General features: G+C 39.8%; 2 protein-coding genes and 1 long non-coding RNA gene across 6 annotated transcripts in view; 1 reads left to right on the top strand and 2 right to left on the bottom strand.

Annotated features, from left to right (window-relative positions):
• The window catches only part of LOC134675467 (uncharacterized), a 35,627-nt gene extending 34,952 nt beyond the window's left edge, over positions 1-675 (bottom strand). Inside the window, exon 1 of the mRNA XM_063533737.1 lies at positions 655-675. Coding sequence (XP_063389807.1) covers positions 655-657 — 3 coding nt within the window. The 5' untranslated portion in view covers positions 658-675. The remainder of the gene's footprint in view (positions 1-654) is intronic.
• A 1,898-nt stretch (positions 676-2,573) lies between these two features.
• The window catches only part of LOC134675409 (collagen alpha-1(I) chain-like), a 51,681-nt gene continuing 39,651 nt past the window's right edge, over positions 2,574-14,603 (bottom strand). For 3 of the 4 annotated variants that reach the window (XM_063533634.1, XM_063533635.1, XM_063533636.1), the window contains 7 exons: positions 13,232-13,396; positions 12,089-12,203; positions 10,028-10,158; positions 9,133-9,317; positions 7,655-7,982; positions 3,262-7,396; positions 2,574-3,067 (listed from right to left, as the gene is read on the bottom strand). In XM_063533634.1, the coding sequence (XP_063389704.1) occupies positions 6,639-7,396; positions 7,655-7,982; positions 9,133-9,317; positions 10,028-10,158; positions 12,089-12,203; positions 13,232-13,396 (1,682 nt within the window). In that variant the 3' untranslated portion in view covers positions 2,574-3,067; positions 3,262-6,638. The remainder of the gene's footprint in view (positions 3,068-3,261; positions 7,397-7,654; positions 7,983-9,132; positions 9,318-10,027; positions 10,159-12,088; positions 12,204-13,231; positions 13,397-14,603) is intronic. The other variant, XM_063533633.1, reaches the window with a different exon arrangement.
• Positions 8,362-14,603, top strand: part of LOC134675480 (uncharacterized) — a 118,186-nt gene continuing 111,944 nt past the window's right edge. The window contains exon 1 of the long non-coding RNA XR_010099748.1: positions 8,362-8,471. This is a non-coding gene — a long non-coding RNA (uncharacterized LOC134675480). The remainder of the gene's footprint in view (positions 8,472-14,603) is intronic.

Below are 14,603 nucleotides of genomic sequence, written 5' to 3'. Positions count from 1 at the left end.
AACAGATAATACAATAACAACTTTCCGAAGGGTCCAATATGAAAAAGATATTAAAATAATATCCCCTAGCACCCAGCTTTACAAATACCATGGGAAATGTTCTTATATTTATCAGTTATAAAATGTATAATCATTCATTATTAGAATCAAAGATGAAATCGTAATTGATATCAATGGTTCCAGGGTAAAACTGGTATAAACACAATTATCTTTAAATGTTTATTATTTTTTGTTTAAATATTTATACTTCTCATAAAGGTGAGGTGAGTAATACATCAATAAAAACTTGTTTAATAATTCACTTAAGGAAATCTTGAATATGAATGCAAATACCTACAAGGAAATGAGTGTACCTGACTTGAATGAAGAAATTACTGTGCATTAAAGCAAATCTAAACATTAACATGCTCTATGAATTTTCTATAAAAAAAATGCAAGTATGTTTTGAAAAACAAAAGATTGATCATATACTAAATTATTAAAGATCTTATTACATCTTCTTTGGCAAATAATACAAATTGTTTATGTGGCTCTTAATCTAAAACATTGGAAAGAGACAAAGTATGTTAATTAACTGTAAAATGTTTCTAAGCAGGTTTTGTAAACTACATCATGCTCAAGAACTAAAAGACAGGAAATAAGGCAAAATATTACCATTCACAAGTAAACTATTGTCTTCTCCTTACTACAAACAACAGGATATTGGAACAATGAACTATTCTGCCACATAACAAAATAAAAACAACACATATACACACAAAATAAGTGAAAGTGGTTTCATAAAGTCAATCATTTTGTGTGTTATCATATGATTGTCACATGGGATTGGGGACATGTAAACAGACCTGGGGATCCTAAGATTATTTGGAACTCTAGTAGGAATTTCAACAATGACTCAACCCAGCTTTGACAACTACACTATTTGACATTTTACTAAGGAAAAAACAATTCTAGCTACTCCTTTTGTAAGCGTCTGTTAACCCTCTTTGCCTATAGGAACACCATAAAATATTCAAGATGTAACTGTAAAACCACGGAAAAACAGTTAACTAGTCGCGAAATCTACCCTCGTAACTAGATGATACGTCCGTCAGCTGCCATTCAAAAGAATATGTGGCAAAAGTCAAACTTTCATTTCGTACAAGGATGCACTAAAAATACATTATAAACACTTTAAATACAGCCCATTACACGTTAGACGCCGTAGGACTTTATTTTTGACACTCATTCCCTTTTTTAGAGAAAAAATCAAAATCGATGTTTACCTTACGTCTTCTCTCAATGCAAATCTATTCTTTAGCAGAATTGAGACTGCTAACCCTTCCGCAACAGTTGAAGATGAATCCTTTCCAATGGACCTACAAAGCGGTTCACGATTCAATTTAACATAAAATGCAAAGCTGAAATAAATACAACTGTCCCAAAGATGTTTTCTGCGAGTTACTATACATTTGTTTTATGAAATGGCCTAATCTTTTACAAGATTCCGTTCTGTGTTTCCATAGACAGTTTCATAATACTTTTTAATTTAGAAGTATGAATGAGTATTTTTCCGCTTTCTTCAAGGATACTATTTACTTTCTCTAATATTTAAAATAACCAACTGCATATATAAAGCAATATAAATACTTCTTGCAGTTTGTTTCAAGCAAACGTTATAGAAAAAGGTTTAATAGCGTGAATTTGCAATTATTTTCATGTTTTCGTATAGTGTGATACTGCCCTTATACGCTTAATGTTGCCAACGTCAAGATCATTGTCTATGGCTAAACCCGGGTTTACACGCATAGTAGGTATGACGCAATGCGTTTTTGCTCCGTGTAAAACTAGCTTTATTTCGCATCGACGTTAACTTATGTTGGCATTACTATTTTTCATACAATCTTTATATTATCCAACATTAGGGCAATGTTGGGCATTCACTGGAATGGAAAGTTGGTGGAAGTGTCCCACCAGCCCACCGCTGGACTTGGTAGTGGACTTCTTCCGTGTAGTGACAGGGTAACATGTGTTCTTCTATTAATTTTATTAAAATTTGTACTGCAAATTTTGGGATTTTGCACTTTGCGAATTTTTCAGTAGGGTAAATTTACCTTTTATCTGCACTCGGCACGTTTCATACCTTTTGTAGAGGTAAACTACCCTAACTGTCGGGACTCACCAGTGAGCACCTTGAACCTTATTTTCAGGTAGCAATTGGAGACCTTCCTAGAAAAATAGTTGCCAATGACTTGACGTGTCAATCATTGGGCAGTTTACCCTGTTTATCGATAGTCCTCTATAGTTCGTTTTTTTTAGCATTAGAAATAAGGTAAACAATCTTGATGTGTCTTTTAATTTAAAAACACATTTTAAAAATAAGTTACAGCAAATATGTAACAATTATGAATCTAATACGATCATTTATATTCTTTTGCTTTCATAAGTAATAGTTTTTGATTTTTAAAAAGCGTTTTTCAATTAAAAGACATGTCAAGATCGCTTACCTTCTTGCAAGTTCTTTCTAATGCTAAAAAAAACGAACTATAAATGTTATCATTGTTATCAAGAATGTCAGGAATAAAACATGTGTATACAAGCATATCATATATTTTTTTATAATAATTAAGAATAAATTCTTACATCATGAGTTATAAAATAAATACATTTATTGCCTTAAATTAAGTCCAAAAGTACTCTGTACAATTATTGTTAGCGATGTACAAACGAGAATGATACGTAAAAAATATCTAAAAAAACAAAATTAAATAAAAAGAGTCCTATCATGAAGTCAGTAAGGTTCCACAATTCTGCGACAAATCTACGAACAACTTAACAAATTGTGTCTGAATCACAACCAATAGTTTGCATCTTAATTTCATCTCTTATCACTATTACACAAACTATGTTATATCATTGCTCTTCGCTTAACCTAAAACAAGAACCATTGTACCTTATATTATAATTACAATTAAATTAACCACTATCTAGTTACTAGCGGGTGTTTATTACTGGACTGTTGTGCAGTTTTTCATAAAATTGCCACGCCTCATTAACGTCCCCCTAGCAAGCATACGCAATATAAACACTTTAAATAAATAATGAAATTTAATCGCCTTAGAGCCGTTAATGACATGAATTAAGGCTCCGTCACAAAGGCGCGTTCTCCGGGCGGGGCGTGAGCGTTTTATATGTAAAAGCGGCACGCCCCGCACACGCGCCGCCCACAAAACGCGCCTGTGTGGCGGCGCCTTTAAGCATACGGAACTTTATAGTTTAGACTTTATGTAGGCAAGATAATAAATTCAAAAGAAATCCCACATGAACGTCTCCCGAGCGTCGTCTAGTTCAGCTCTATGGCTGCTGCTCGACGCAACGTTAGCGCAACTGCGCAACGACACCATTTTCTATAGCGCTAGACGGCGACGCTCAAAAGACGCTAGCGTAGGTCTCTATTATTTTATTTCCATATATGCGACATATACATATAACATTCTTCTCTTTATTAACAATTATTATGACGAAAGTCGTATTCGAGATATGATAAAGCAGGTAAATCAGGTAATCATCAATGTGCGACTGTTAACACAATAACTATACATACAGAAATAATAGTATTCTGTAAATAAAACTGTGAACTTATTGCACTAACGGCAAAATACCGTCGCCCGGCATTATTATGAGAAACTTTTTCATTTGTAAAATACAAGGACAAGGTCTTGGTTTATGCCGTATTTATGAACTAATATATGTGCCTTTTTAAAGTATTAACATATTCTTTTCTGCTATTTTAGCAATCACTAATAACTAAAAAATAATTAAACAAGAACAAGAATCTCGTCGTCCAAAAGGGGGAGGCCTATGTTCAGCAGTGGACGTCTTATGGCTGAGATGATGATGATGATGATGATGAAGAATCTCGTTTCGTAAAAGCTTATTGTGATACAAAGAAAGTTGAAAAGAGACAGACAACCGCTTTTATGAAATGGGCCTCAGAATTATTTAAATTATTTTATTTAACTGTCAAAATAGCAAACTAAAGGTAATGTCCGAAGTAGATATTTGCACGACTCAATAACCTCAAAAGTACCTACACAAATTTAGTAAGATGCTATGGCCTTGAAATGAGGTTAAAAGCGTTCACCATTGATGCCATCAATAGGTATGTTTACCCTACTAACTGACTATTAGCACAGACCACTAAACTTACAGACATGCCAAGTTCAAGCATTCAATATAAGTCTTTCACTAGATTTACTTTTTCAAGAACCGACAGGTAAATATCCTTATTTGAGCTACAAAAGCACATTGGATGCGCATCTGCATGCAGCTCCGGTGAGTGACCGAGACAACGTTATATGTAATAATGTACAGTCAGCAATATTATCAGTTTTGCTGACTGTACATAGCACTGTTTCGCTGACACACCGGAATTGATCCGGATTCATAATTCATAATTTAAAATGTAAATAGATTGAGTGTCAACGAATTTATTTATTTTAAACTTTATTGCACATCAAAAAAGTACAAAAGGCGGAATTAATGCCTAGTGGCATTCTCTACCAGTCAATCATAGGGACAAACAGAAAAATGTCAACTAATGATGTAATATTGATGTATTCGAATTCTGGTACATTTACCTTAGTACAGTCAACTGTAAAAATATGGGTGTAGACAACTTAATCAAAAATATCTCCCATAGTTCTTAATTCACTGACATAAGAGTAATGAGACATATTTTTGAGATGATTTCTACATCCATATTATTACAGTTGACTGTACAACAATTTGTTTTCGGTCACGGTATTATGCGTATGCGTGCTAGAGGGACACGTACGGCGCGCTCGCCTGGGGAACTGATTGCTCATCAACAAGGCAATACGATCGAAGGCCACTGTGACAACACAATGTGCAACTATTCTAGCATACCAATATGCCCTAACACTAAACTGTACCTCGAAAAAATACTCGCACGGATTTAGAAATAAATTAAGGAAAAAAAAATATCACGAAAATTAAATTCATGTGGCAAATAATATGGCATCAGATTTTAAGTACTTTATTAAAAGTAAAGTAAGACTACGCTTGCGTTTGCAAGCTTAGATTTAAATGGAGTTTAAACGTACTCCTTATTGCGTTTTTAAGAGTCTATATAGGTATTGGAAGACAGAAAAAACATCGCTCAGATCAAATGAAACGAAGGCTCATTTCGTTGGGAAGGCCAGCGTTTTGCTATTTGCGTCCTCTTTCGTGTTATTAGGAAAAAGTGAGATAAAATGAGCTCGCACGGAATTAGCTGCAAAAGTTGCCAAGTGAGTGAAGTATTCAAAATGATCTACACTCTCTTAACAATATCGCGTATATTTTTGAACACTTCACCCTTTGAGATATTTCTGCAGGTGACCGGACCATCTTTCCCAACGACAATGATAATACGCATTGTAAAGATTTAACGATTAAGAAGCAATGCAACTCCTACTAATATTGTAACTTGTCTACTCCTTACGAACAAAATACATTGAGCTGATTATTCACTAAAGTCGTGAAACATTTTCGAGTCAAAGAAAATAGAACCTTAAAATTTAGACAATTGAGTTGAGGATCAGTGAAAATTTTTAACGTCAATCTCCCATTAATTATTTAAAGTTACTGGCCGATATAGCCAAAATAAAATAATAAAAATCTAATTACACTAGTCTACAACTAAAATGGACAAAACATACCGTTACTAAGAGTGTACTTCTGTAATTATTAAAAGTAACCAAAATGTGAAATCGATCCGTAGCCCGATCAACGAGGGAGCTGGACCCAACAATAATTCCATCCGCGAAATTACGCAGAATGATCAAGTATAGCAGGCACGCAGATAGGGTCAATCCGACTAACCTCCGAATTGAATTTATTCTGAAATCTTAGATTCAATTCGTAGTCCAGTTTAGTCAAATTGAGCCAGAAGTATCAGATAGTCCTATCGTATTTAAGGATTATCCGCTATTTCTTCTACGAGTGTATACTTTACGTTATCATACTGTAAACTATCATGGACGGATGATTCTGTCGGGCTCTCCGTACGGTTCAGTTCATAAACATGTATACAATAAAATTATGCATTTTTTAGTCCAATAAGTAAAAAAATGTATACGTGTTTATGAATGACGGTACAAAAATCTCGTCGACATAAAGTTACATTTCAACACGGGGTCGGCCCGGGCTCCATTTAATTTCAAAATTGACTAGATATCTGTGTGCATAGGAATCGTATATAAAATAGCTAAGTAAAGGAACCAATGCGCTGTCAACCCGGCATGTGTGCAAAACAACCTACCACTAAGTTATTGCCATCAGCAAAACGATTCTAAAAACTGTACTTTTAAATTATTTAGATAAAGAGTACACATTAACACGCCTAGAGTTTTGTACAATTTGTACAAACATACGCCACCGTAAACACGCTCAGTCGAGAAACCTAAACGGTGTCTAAGTGAAATACTATTAATAAAAAAAAATCGCCGATCTCATAACGAATCTCACAATCATACGAACGAAAATCACTAACAAAATATTTTGATCTCTCTTCACTGGTGTATAATTTAACGTTAAGTACTTCACGGTCGGGCCGCGACACGGCGGGGGGATCACACAAGGTGCAGGGCTGGTCATCACTTGTTCGGCGCGTACGGGTAGCCCGCGTGCGGCTGCGCGGCCCGCGAGCCCGTCGCGTACAGCTGCTGCTGGAAGTTGTGGAACTGCGCCGCGTAGTTCGGGTCCGCCGTCGACGGGACTGCGAAGGATTGTCCTTTGAAACCCGGGCCAGGCCCGCCCATGGAGGGGGGGAGGGGCTGCGCGCTGCCCATCCTCACGTTCCCGGGCATGCCGCCCTTGACGCCCCGGAAGTTGGGGCCGCACATGGGGTTGGGGCCGGGGTTGCCGAAGGGGTCCTGGGGCATCTTGGGCGGGGAGTTGAACCCGGCGGGGTAGTGCGGCATGCGCAGCATCCCCCCCGGCGCGCGCATCACCCCGCGCATGCCTCCGTCCATGTCCATGCCCCGCGGGAAGTACGCCACGCCTTTACTGCTGTCCATCTGCATGGGGTTAGTGACTCGCTGCAGGAACTCCAAGCTGGGGGGGCCTCGGGGGCCCGAGTTGCAGGGCATCTGGGGCCTGGTGGGTAAATACTGTATTGTGTTGGGCGCGCTCGCTTTCACTTGTACATTGGCGCCGTTGAACGGGGGCATTTTGCCGCCCCCCATCCGGGGCCCCATCATGGAGGCGTCGGGGCCCATGGGCCCCATGGGCCCGCCCATGGGGCCGGCACCCATCTTGGGACTGAGGTTCATGTCTGGCGGGAAGTCGCCGCCCATCATGCCCTCCATGGGGCCGCCCATGCCGGGGCCTCCCATGTTGTCCATGTGGCAACCTAGAAAAACAGTCATCAATATTACATAAAGCGAGAGTGAATTGTACCAAACCGTTTAAGATGACACGTCGTCAAATGTAATGTTATGTTAAAAAAGCTACGGCAGAAATCACTTGAAATATAAACTCTTCATAGATATTTTCAAACAGATTTTTTTTTTCAATAATTTATGATATATTGGTAATCTATATGGTGTCAAAGAGAAACTAAATAAGTCTATCATCAACACTGGTACTTTTAACATTCCAAAATCCTCACCTAAATCATTCATCATCATATGCGGATGTCCATGCGGATGCATAGAATGGTGATGCTGCATATGATGCGGCCCGGATCCAAAAGGCCCCATCCCGCTCCCATTAGGCCCCATGGGGCCGCCGGGGCCGGGGCCTCCTCCACCCACGGTGTTGGTGAGTTGTTGCGACATCTGCGCGAGCGAGGAGATGGGGTCGAAGGAGGAGGTGGAGGTCATGGGGCCGTTGGGGCCCTGGTTGGGGTTGATGGGGATGTTGTCCGGCCTGTTCATGCTGCAGGGGCCGGGGAAGGGGCCCGGGAGGCTCGTGCTGGGGCCGCCCGGTAACGTCGACTGTTGGAGAAATAATTAATCGTAACATATTACATTAAATTAAATGTCTAGAAAAGAAGGCCTACTCGAACTGTAGTTACAGATAAAGATAGTTTATTATTCAAGTAGGCGTACAATGCGCTTATGAATGTCAAATAAAGCTACACCTGCTCTAACCCAACACCTCTGCCTCGAGAAGATTTAAATCTCCCCTCAATTGGAGGAGGGTATCCCAATATGGGACCGGCAACAAAATCGGCGGGACACATCTTTTCAAAACATTACATCTCATAATCAACGTGTCGTCAAACTTATCTTATCTTATTGTTTTCGGGGACCCTTGCTGCCTTCGACCAATAGGGATCCTTTGTGCAATTACCGCCTAGAAAGGATCCGTCAACTACTCAAGAGCTTTTCCCGCCATATCCATGTGTCGGATAATGGAGCTCATGGGTAGCGTTTTAAAGTCCTTTGGTTCCAGGTATCCTGCTCCAAAGTCCTTCATTCTTTGTCTGGCAAGGGCGTGACATTCACACATTATAGTTCGTTTTTTTAGCATTAGAAATAAGGTAAACAATCTTGATGTGTCTTTTAATTGAAAAACACATTTCAAAAATAAGTTACGGCAAATATGCAACAATTATGAATCTAATACGATCATTTATATTCTTCTGTTTTCATAAGTAATCGTTTTTGATTTTTAGGGTTCCGTACCCAAAGGGTAAAACAGGACCCTATTACTAAGACTTCGCTGTCCGTCCGTCCGTCTGTCTGTCACCAGGCTGTATCTCACGAACCGTGATAGCTAGACAGTTGAAATATTCACAGATGATGTATTTCTGTTGCCGCTATAACAACAAATACAAAAAACAGAATAAAATAAAGATTTAAGTGGGGCTCCCCTACAGCAAACGCGATTTTTGACCAAAGTTAAGCAACGTCGGGCGTGGTCAGTACTTGGATGGGTGACCGTTTTCTTTTTGCATTTTTTTCCCGTTTTTTTTTTGCTTTATGGTACGGAACCCTTCGTGCGCGAGTCCGACTCGCACTTGCCCGGTTTTTTAAAAAGCGTTTTTCAATTAAAAGACATGTCAAGATCGCTTATCTTCTTGCAAGTTCTTTCTAATGCTAAAAAAAACGAACTATAGGTGTTAGTTAAACTGATACTTACATCATTATTTCCTGTCATAGAGTCATCGACACCTCCTGGCGCGCTGTTGACCACGCTGCAACTGCTTTTGGCGCAGGAGCCCGAGGAGGCCGGCGCGTACGGCCCCTGGCTGAGGCCGTCGCGCTGAGGGGTCTTGGAGGGGTCCTGCGACCGGTTTGAGGAGGGGCTTGGCCTGGACTTCTCATCTGGTGAAGGGAATTTATTGTTAAAACAACTATTCAGCTTTATAAAGACCGTTATAGCAAGCAGCCAGAGATTTTATTTTAACAAGTTATAGAATACATTATGAAACTGCACAACGGGACTTAATCGCGTATTTGTCCTCGAAACGTCGGAGGTAAATCTTAAAACTTAAATACGCGATTAAGTCCCGTTGTGCAGTTTCATAATGTTAAATAATCGTGAAAGTTTAAATCAAGTTATAGTATATTATTTGATAAAACCAGAAATAAATTAATGACAAAATTAAAACTGTTTGTACCAAGGGTGCGAAACTTCTCCCTTCGGGCAAACTCGGCTCCGTTCGGCTCAGCATTGCTCCGAGCAATTATTAGGGTTGACACAACTTGACGTCCCTTTGCGTGCACGACCACAGATAAGATAATGGCTTTAATTTTGACAACCCTAAATAGCCGAAAGGGATAGCGCCATATATTAGAAAGGGACAGCATGATTCGACCCTGAACCACTGTCAAACTTTGGTTTTGTAGGAAGTTTCCTTTCTGTGCGGTAGTAGTGTTTGTACTCATAACTGTTCATACTGTATAGAAATACTTTTACTGTATACACTTTTTTTCCGTTCTCCCTTATTATAAGTATTTATAGTCTAGTATCTCTTTTACCTATTCTTAATTATTTTGTTATCAAAGTAAATAACATTTCATAAATACAATACCTTGTCCACATTTGTTCCCTTGTGACGTCGGTGTCTGGGGGTTGTTGAACCCTGGACTCTGTTCTAACGAGAACCTCCCCGCCCGCTGTTCCGAGAGTGACGAGTGAGGTTCCGGCGTGCCGGGCATCATCCTTTAAAAAAATACAATAATATACAAGTCACAATAATATTCCTTGAGATGCCCAATGCCTCTGTGTCCATCTCAAATAAAAAATTGAAGAAGACGGGGACGAAACATAGTATGACATAGTATGACATTGCTAACTTTCGCGGACGCGTGCGAAGGATTTTATAGTTTGAATAATCTCAGGTGAATTTTTCGGGCTCGGACCCTAATCTGTTAAACAAAAGATATTGTTTCCTTTATGCAGTGGTTACAATGCTTACTGCCAATATCCCCGACGTAAGTAACGGGAACAAACCCATTTAAAAAGCAAATTTACCATTCTAATTATATGGTTCAAATTCTTGAATCAGCTCATTCGGAGATAACACGTTTTTGCTATCTCTAAAAACAAGACCACCCTAATTGTTCTCTGAACAAGCTGTCATATGAATTTAAACCTTAATACTATGACGATAGTTGCTTTTTAAACGACATGGTTGCTTTGACACGTGACTGTAGACCGCTCTTAAAAGAAACAAATGCTTTTGTAACGGATTAGCACCCGAACTCGAAAAATTCACCTGAGATTATTCAAACTATACCCCACGCCACAGAATAAATAATAGTACTAGGCACAGAAGACTCACTCTCTAGCGAAACGCGTCTGTTACGATCAGCACAGATATGGCCGCTAGGTGGCAACAGCGCCACGCGCGGCTTATGGCTTTCCCCTAAATTGGGGTGGAACGGATGTACTTTTAGCTGCCTGTAGCAAAGCGACGAAATCGCGGAGTGAGCCACGCCTGCCTACGCGATAGTTCGTTTTTTTAGCATTAGAAAAAAGGGATACAATCTAGACGTGTCTTTTTATTGAAAAACACTTTTGAAAAATAAGTCACGGCAAATATGTAACAATTATAATTAATATTAATATTTTGCTTTCATAAGTTTCATTACTGATTTTTAAAAAGCGTTTATCAATAGGGAAGATTTGGCAAAGCTTTGCGTAGGTGTAGGTACCCACTAGCGCATACAGTAAACAATCCTCATTGACATCAACAATGACACATCATGCGTCACTATGTCAATCACATGGTCTAACGACAGTCGAAAGTTCGGTTTGTGCCTCTCCATCACTCTTGCCTTATTCGATCGATAGAGGGGCAGATAAAGAAATTTCGATTTTCGCGTTTCGCGGTAGGCCACTTGTAAACAAACCGCCCACGTCAAGATCGCGTACTCTTTTTCTAATGCTAAAAACCGGCCAAGTGCGAGTCGGACTCGCAAACGAAGGGTTCCGTACCATTATCTATAAAAACGGTCACCCATCCAAGTACTGACCCCGCCCGACGTTGCTTAACTTCGGTCTTCATGTTTGTTGTATGGGAGCCCCACTTAAATCTTTATTTGATTCTGTTTTTAGTATTTGTTGTTATAGCGGCAACAGAAATACATCATCTGTGAAAATTTCAGCTGTCTAGCTATCACAGATCACGAGATACAGCCTGGTGACAGACGGACGGACGGACGGACAGCGGAATCTTAGTAATAGGGTCCCGTTTTTACCCTTTGGGTACGGAACCCTAAAAAAATCTAACTATGTGCCTACGCTAGCGGACGCCCAAGTTTCACGGACGCTATTCGCTCCGTGCATGACTGTGACGCCGCACTGACTGTGGCAGCTGCCAATTAGTATGAAGTTGTCGTTCCACGAAAGTTTTATGTAAAATGTTGCCAAGACGAAACCATAAAGCCCGCACTGACGCACTTGCCGGGGTGCAGGCAGACCGAAAAGGAGATGACGGGACGACTTGGAAGAATTTTATCCGGATTGGCGGGATACTACAAAAGATAGGGTTGAGTGGAGGAAAGGAGGAGAGGCTTTTGCCCAGCAGTTGGACAATAAAGGCTAAAAAAATAAAAAAAGCTGGGACTCAGGGGATTGAGAGACTTACCCAGCGGGTGATTTCTGATTCGAGCTAGACTGCGGCGTCTGTCCGCCGCTGTTCGACGGAGGCCCGTTGTCTTTCAACGACGTATTGGGCTGCTTCTGTATCGTCAACTCTTGCCCTGTAAAAACAACATTTATAGTCCCGTTTCCATGCAAACAACATATGGGCCACCCCACATCTAGCGTCCCTCGAGCGTCGGCGTCTGGTCAGCGCTATGGAAAATGACGTCGCTGCGCAGTTTCGAGCAGCGGCCATAGAATTGTAGACGCCGAAGCTCGAAAGACGCCTGATGTGGGGTGGCCCTAAGTCTGCATGGCCACTGGAGTGGGAAGCGAGATAAAAATTCACCAATAGAATTTCAAAAATCTGCGTTCGATTTGAGCTATTGGTGGATTATTACCTCACCGCTTCGCTTCAGTGGTCAGGCAGCCTGACAGGGTGATAGACGAATTAGCCATAGAGTAATGAAAGTAACACATGTTAGCACATTTTCACCAACCACCACCATATATGAAAACAAGGTGATTTAACGAAACAACACACAAAACACACAGAAACGACTTATAAGTAGTTTTGGCTATTAATTGGCTATACTAAACCAAGTTGGAGCAACTAGCGTCGGAGAAGTAAGAAAACATTTAAAGCGAAACAGAAATGAAAAGCCGCCATCAGAAATAATGAGATTAAAAAAGGCCAAATGAGTAATATTTACACTTTAGTATATTTTTTAAGAACGGAACGAGAAAGTTTTTAATTCTAATTTTGTAGGAATTCTTTAAAAAAAGATCGATGTGTCCTCTCTCACTCCTTCCAGTATTTGTTTAGAAGTACTTTACAAGAGTAAGTCTTATAGTCGCAACAATAAAAGTCTGCAGCGGATTTGATAGCCCACGCAGCGTAAGTGTTATTTATACGTCATAATTTCATACAAGTTTGACGTTTAAAATGACACTTGCACTGCGTGGGCGATCAAAATCGCTGCAGACTTTTTTACGGTCTGACTATAGATACTTTGCAAGAGTTTAAGATTAAGATAAACGAGTCTCAAACGCCATTTGTGCAACACTTTCAGGAAATTTTTACTTATCAGGTGTTCTAATGACATGTAAGCGATTATTTCTGTGTGCGGCAAAGCTAAAATGTTACCTTCGAACTGGTTGAGATAGGATATTTGCTGTGGCGACGGCACGGGCATCAGGCTGGGCTCCTTGTTCGCCCTCGCGTCCGCCCCCTGCTGGTTCTTCTGCTGCTGCGCGGCCAGGCATTGCAGCGTTCGCACAAACACGCCATCGTCCAACTTTTCTAGTATCTCTTTTGGCCCCACGTTTCGTTTGGCCGGGTTAATGTCACACGTTGGGATTTCAAGCGTCAAGCGTTTTGCGGGGGAGGGGGGAAAACAAAAAAATACGCATTACAACTACGGAAAACGACTAAAAAAATAAATAAAAATTCGTCGTGGTTGGGAAAATGTCTAACAGATAAATGCATGCATCGTCTATGGCTTGTCCAAACATGCGCCTGCTAGACTTACCTACAGTATAGCAGCGTAAAATAAAACATAGTGTAGAATGAATTAAAATGTCATTTATAATAGGCGGGTTTACTCTTTGATGTTTAATTCACTCGATTATTTACTACAATGAAAGAACCTTAAATGTAAACACTAAAACAGACACCGCTTATCAAAATATTTGTTAGATACCTATTATAAGAAAAACAAATAGTTTAATGGCGGTGAAATAATCTCCGATTTCTTTTCTGGTTAATAAAAATGGAGCATTCTTTTGAATGTTTTGCGAATCCGTGAAACGACTGGACTAGGATCCACATAATATTTGATTCGAGGTATCTGTTACCTTAGTTTACTTTATACTCAGTTTACATTGGGCACGTAGGAAAAGACTTATAGTTCGTTTTTTTAGCATTAGAAAGAACTTGAGAGAAGGTAAGCGATCTTGACAGGTCTTTTAATTGAAAAACGCTTTTTAAAAATCAGTAACTATTACTTTTGAAAGCAGAAGAATATAAATGATCGTTTTTAATTCATAATTATTACATATTTGCCGTAACTTATTTTTAAAATGTGGTTTTCACTTAAAAGACACATCAAGATTGCTTACCTTATTTCTAATGCTACAAAAAAACGAACTATAGAATAGAGCAAGTAAAAGAACACGTCTCTGGTGATTCACAAATTGTCTCGACAATCTGGCCAAGTCATTGACTCATTTCTAGTCCTCATTGTGTTGCTTTTAACCTTTTCAACGCCGTGTCAAACACAAAAGCTGTCACTCAGACGCCACGTCACCCAAGTGTCAAAACTGAAATGGGGTTGGCAACTGTCAAAAGGTTTGCATAGATGGCGCCATCATAGCTTGCCCCTTTTTCTATAAGATTTGGCTTAAAGAGCTGGCATTCAAAGCATTAAAAAAACAAAAATTTGACAGAATTCTAGGGATTGACGGGGCAAGCTATGATGGCGCCATCTGCTGAATACTTTGACCGGCCAACCCCATTG

This window comes from Cydia fagiglandana, chromosome 22 (assembly GCF_963556715.1).
Source record: "Cydia fagiglandana chromosome 22, ilCydFagi1.1, whole genome shotgun sequence".
Lineage (NCBI taxonomy): Eukaryota > Metazoa > Arthropoda > Insecta > Lepidoptera > Tortricidae > Cydia > Cydia fagiglandana.
Note: the sequence above shows the minus strand (reverse complement) of the source record. Positions and strands in the feature narration are given on the sequence as shown.